Here is a 6,012-nt window from a genome sequence, read left to right as displayed (position 1 = left end):
CTACACCGGCGAATGCAGAGCCTTTTCCGGCTGGATTATATTGCTTTGGTACCGTGGCTGCTGGAGCAGAGAACCGTCTACCCCACTGTCGTGTGGGATCTACACCCCTGTGAGGAGCATCCTCGAGCCTGCCTCTAGGACCAGAGGCTGGCTAGCTTTCATCCATGCTGTCGTGCATACTGGATTATAGCTGTTGCTTTGTCTAAGGACCAAGGGAGTACTGCACTGGCTCCTGTATCTGGAGCCTCGTTATTCCGCGTTGATCCAGACTTTGCTCCCGAACATTCCTCTACCCTGCCGGCTTACAACCGGAGGGAACCCCCTAGTGTCTCCAGCTGACTACGAGTGTGCCTTATGTAATTACTATGCTACAGTATGCTTCAGTTATACCCATCTTACTATTCTCATGGACTTATGCTCTTGACCTACTTTAAGTGTTCTTCGCCTTACAAGCGCAATTATAATTCTCAATCTGTAACCTACCGTTGCTGCTCTAATAATAATAAATACCTCTAACTAGAACTTTCTTTGTCATTGCCGTATTCTTGTGTGGGTGTTCACCAGATATATCATGTACTGTATGGCCAGTAATTAAAGTACATAACTAAGTAGTGGTTTAATAATACCATACTCTCAATACAGTCAGGGAATTGTACCCCTCAGTTACAATAAGATATTCCTTTATTGATCCCCTTGGGGAAATTCAGGCATCATAGCAGCATGTAGTCTATTTGTCAACACAATAAACCCGGACATTTTGGAACCACCAAACGTTTATGATAGATATGGATAGTATGGGTCACCAGCACTTAGAAACTGCTGGATGCTAAGTTGTACATGTTGGGCAACTTTTTTTTATTTGCATAATTAGCTACATTTGCATAATCACCTAAATGGACAAATCTCGGAAACTACTTGATCAATTTCAACAATGTTGGAGTGGTTTTGGGGGTTATTCGGGATGCTGAATCCATTTATGATACTCAAGAGTTTCGGAATTGCAATATTTACTGGAATTTACCAAATTTCAATTTCAAGAGAAATTCTGCTGAATAATATTATGGGGAAACTTACTCCTTGCTTACAAGTCTTGGTTATCATAGATAACCTACTGTAACCTACTGTAAGCTTTAAGTCCCACATTAACAAGGTGACAAAAACATAATTCTTCCACCTTAGAAACAAAGCTAAAGTACAACCATTTATAAATCAAAAGGATGCTGAAAAACGGATCCATGCCTTTATTCCAAGCCGACTGAAGAAAATACTTATACTTATTCAACTCTCAGCTAGGCTATTACACTGGCTTCCGGTAACATTTAGAATTGATTTGAAGGTCCTCCTCCTTATGTACAAAGCCCTAAATGGAACCAGACCAAGCTATATTGGCAATTTTCTTGTCAACTACATGCCCCCAAGAACACTACGATCATCTACTTCTATCATCTTGTATTTTTATTTTCTGCATTGCAGAACATTTTTATTTACCCACAAGGTGCAAAACCATTGCAAACCAAGAATTTGATAACTAGGCCTATAGATGGGTTTCTCGTCCACGTCAGCAAGGAGGCCAAAAGGAACGTAATAATCCTGGTCAGAACAATGGGGCAGACTGTATAGAGGATACTTTGTAGGACATGACCTCGAGAACATTTGAAACTGTTTGGGGGGTGATTTCACACAGACACAACCAGGAATGAGGAAGATATGGATAGTGGTTTACCATTGTATCTCTTTGTTCCTGGATTGTAGCCAGCTCTTCATAACAACTCATCAACAATAGTCTTCGGGGATTCTGAAATCGGGGAGGAGATAGCAAATGAATGAATGTGGATGAGAGCCGTGATGTAAGTGATTGCAGCTACGGCTGTGGGGGTGCTGGAGACATGATCGAATAGACTTGTATGCGCCTGAATCTCCTGAACACGGCGCGACCCATTCCTAATCGATCAGAACTAAATCGGACGAGAAAAAGCCCATTTTTAAGCACCTATGTCCCCATAAGACACGTCTGGCCATTTAGTGGGATCATTGTTTCATTATCCTGTTCGGCTGAAAGGACACTGGCCACCGAAGCTCGCCCCTCTGATGGAACAGTCCAGGGCGGGTGTGCGTGGCGTCACAATCCGTGGGCAATCTGCGCATGTGCATGGGGAATAGGTGCTTAAAAATGGGCTTTTTCTCTGACGATTTAGTTCTGATCGATTAGGAATGCAACCACTTACATCACGGCTCTCATCCACATTCATTCATTTGCTCCCCCCACAATCTCCTCCCCGATTTCAATGTAACGCGGAAGTGTAGTGGTCTATTAGGCGCTCTACAAATTAAAGTTATTATTATTATTATCATTCTGTTTACAATTGAACATTCCATGAAAATTATCTATAAATTCTGCATCTTCTGAAACATTTATAAACAGAAAATTCATAAAAAATGGCACAAAAATTTGGTAAATTCCAGTAAATATTGCAATTTTGAAACTTTTTTCTTCTCTTAAGTATCATAACTGGATTCAGTATCCCGAATAACCCCAAAAACAACTCCAACATTGTTGAAATTGATCAAGTAGTTTCTGAGATTTGGCCATTTAGGCGATTATGCAAATGTATGCTAATTATGCAAATAAAAAAAGTTGCCCAACATTTACAACTTAGCATCCGGCAGTTTCTGAGTGCTGGGGACCCGTACTATCCATATCCATCATAAAACTTTGGTGGTTCCGAAATTTCCGGGTTCACAATGGGGCTCTATGGGATGGCAAATAGACTAATGGGGGAAGGGGGGGGGTTACAGGTAGTAATAAAAACACAAGCAGTGTAAACAAATAGGTCAATATAATTTACTATCTAACTAACTGAAAAATATATTCACAGTATTCACAGTGTCACATAAGGTGCAGTATGCATAAGGTAGTGTTATAATTGACTATCTACTGAAATATACATTATTCACAGTATCACAGTATCCACTGAAATATACATTATTCACAGTATCACAGTATCCACATAAGGTGCAGTATGCCTAAGGTAGTGTTATTGTCCTCCTTGCGTTCCTATTAGTCCTAGGTCAATGTCTGGCAGCAGTCGCTGCCCCCTGTTGTGGAGCCTGGAGGCCGCTAGTCGCTGCCCACTGTTGTGGAGCCTGATGGCCGCTGGTATCAAGGACTGTCCGAGGCGGTTAGTTGAGTGTCGGGGGGGTATGAGTCTATGGCTGAACGAGCTTCTCATCTTGACTAGCTCGTCGTAGAGGGGGTGGTAGGGGTTCTCCATGATGGCAGCCAGCTTCCTTCTTATCCCCCTCTCTGCCATCACCTCTAGTCTAGGTAGCTCGACTCCCACCACGGAGCTAGCCTACCATGTACCATCACTGTTTGCCTCCACCTTGTTTCCTTTATATTTGTCAAGCTAAATATGATTTATTCCATTCATGCAGACATTCACATTTTATCACACAAAACAAATAGCGTTTTTATTGATAAATGTGATCTAGCGGGGGTAAATGGCTAATATTAACCATATATGCTGTTCTAGATTGCTTGTAATTGAGATAAAGTTAGTATTCTTACACAAGTTGTTATGGCTTTATTGTTTTAAAATCCCAATAATGTTGTGGGTCCACCAGACCTGTGAACATTGGGTGAGTAACAAAAAACACGAACAACACCACACATTACCGATCAGCACTATATCAGGCTCTGCTGGAGGCCAAGTGGCATCTGTAGATCTAGTGGGACGTCTAGCAGCACAAAAGGTCATCACTCAATAAAACCTTTGTTACGGCCCAGCTCATAAAACGGGACTCCACCCATTAAGCCAGAGTTAATCGGAGTATCTCTGTTTCGATCTCTCTGGTCTGTCTCTGTTGACTCTGTTGATATGTCGCTAGGTGAATGAGAATCCCCGTGCTTTGACATGCGTCGTCTGATCTCTCTTATCTATTTTATTTTGTTATCCTTATTTCATCATATTAAATTGTTATACTTTTCCCCCTTATTTACCTCTGAACATTCTCCCCTAACCATGTTGTGTGTAGTGATGTTGAGGGGGATGATAATCATTATATCTTATCTAACCTTATCTTAACTCAACTTACCTTAACCTTAACCTTTACCTTACCTTACCTTACTTTACTTTACTTAAAGGTGCTATAGATAAAAAAAAAAATGTAATCATTAAAAAAAGAACCCCCTCCCTACTTCCCATTTCCCCCATGTGGAAAGCACCTGATTGGATAAATGACATGCTGGTGCTCTAGTGCGACATCTAGTGTTATCTATAGCACCTTTAACTTAATTTAATTGAACTGAACCTGCTCCAACAAACTCTCTCTCTCTCTCTCTCTGTCTCTCTCTCTCTCTCTGTCTCTCTCTCTCTCTCTCTCTCTGTCTCTCTCTCTCTCTCTCTCTCTCTCTCTCTCTCTCTCTCTCTCTCTCTCTCTCTCTCTCTCTCTCTCTCTCTCTCTCTCTCTCTCTCTCCTCTCCCCAGGCGTGTGGTAAGAGCAGCATGGTGCTCCACAGCTACGGCATGCTTCTGCCCTGTGGCGTCGACAAGTTCCACGGCACCGAGTATGTGTGCTGCCCCTCCTCCCGCCCCGGGGAAGCTGCCCCACCTGCCCTGCCCTCCCAGGAGGAGGAGGAGGAGGAGGTGGCGGAGGAGGAGGAGGACGAGGAGATTGACGAGGCAGATTTGGATGTTGACGCGCCTGTAGAAGACAGGTGCGCTGCTATTTGTGTTCTTGGAAAAGAGTGCAGGGATGCATGTGTGGCGAGAAAGTGTATTTGTGTGTGTGTCATATGCGCGTGTGGCGAGAAAGCGCACGTGTGTGTGTGTGTGTGTATCATGTCTGTGTGTGGCGAGAAAGTGTGTGTGTCTGTGTGTCCATATGCATGGGTCTGTGTGTGGTGAGGAAGCATATGTGTGTGCATGTGTGTCCATGTGTGCAAGTGTGTGTGTGTGTGTGTGTGTGTGTGTGTGTGTGTGTGTGTGTGTGTGTGTGTGTGTGTGTGTGTGTGTGCGCGTACACACATGCCCACATGTCTCTTTGACTTATGGTATGTGTGCTGGCGGTTACCTTGTGAAGGATAGACATTACTGGCCATCTGGATGAATTAAGGTGTCATGACATTGACCTGTGACGGCTGCTCCGCCCATGTTGATAAATTACCCCTTACTCTTTTCACCCCCCCCCACCCTCCTTCACTCAATCACCTCCACCTCTCCATTCCATCCCTCCATCCACCCCCTCCTCTCTTAAAGGGAACCTTCGCTGATTTTCAACCGGAACATTATCACAACGTGATGGTTCGGACATAGACAAGACTATTTCCTCAACCATTTCAACTTTCCTCGAGTTGGGCCTTACAGTTGAAATTAGTGTTGGGAAAATAGTGTCTGCAGTTCGCTAGAGGTCCACTCCGCTAGGGGAAGAGGGGGGGGGGGTGATGCAGCTGAGCTCTTGAGACACAGAACACGTCCTCTTCACAACGGAACGATAGGTTGAAAATCGATGGAGTGCCTCTTTAAGTCAAATTTCGACTCTTGCGCCTGTGCGTGTGTGTTGGTTCTGTGGGTTGCCTCGCGCCCCAGACGTTCAGTGTGATAAACCAGGCTTTACACCTCCAGCGTCAGCGAGGCGCCAGCAGCCCAGCAGCCCACTCCCAGGCAGGAGCCTGTGGACGAGGAGGAGGACGAGGAGATCGAGGATGAGGAGGAGTACCACTACGTGTACGAGGACGAGGAGGCCGACAGGGAGGAAGAGGAGGACAGGAGAGACAGCGGGAAGGTCGTCGAGAGCCGCCAGGACGAGGACAAGAGTCTGCAGGAGGTGAAAGGTTTGTAATGTTTCCTCTGTGTATCTCTCTCCATCTGGCTCTCTCTCTTTCTTTCTGACTCTCTCTCAACTCATTCTCTCTCAACTCATTCACTCTCTCTGTCTGTGTCCCCCCCCTTTCTCTCTCTCTCTATTCCTCCTTTCCCCCCTCTCAGTCACTCTCCCTTTCTCGCTCACTCT

At 44.7% G+C, this 6,012-nt stretch overlaps 1 protein-coding gene across 2 annotated transcripts in view; it reads left to right on the top strand.

Annotated features, from left to right (window-relative positions):
• aplp2 (amyloid beta (A4) precursor-like protein 2) overlaps nucleotides 1-6,012 on the top strand; it is a 111,428-nt gene that overhangs the window by 80,066 nt on the left and 25,350 nt on the right. For both annotated transcript variants that reach the window (XM_084323059.1, XM_084323058.1), the window contains exons 5-6: nucleotides 4,488-4,717; nucleotides 5,625-5,833. In XM_084323059.1, coding sequence (XP_084179185.1) covers nucleotides 4,488-4,717; nucleotides 5,625-5,833 — 439 coding nt within the window. The remainder of the gene's footprint in view (nucleotides 1-4,487; nucleotides 4,718-5,624; nucleotides 5,834-6,012) is intronic.

The sequence above is a fragment of the Notolepis coatsorum genome (genome assembly GCF_963971535.1).
Source record: "Notolepis coatsorum genome assembly, chromosome: 1".
Lineage (NCBI taxonomy): Eukaryota > Metazoa > Chordata > Actinopteri > Aulopiformes > Paralepididae > Notolepis > Notolepis coatsorum.
Note: the sequence above shows the minus strand (reverse complement) of the source record. Positions and strands in the feature narration are given on the sequence as shown.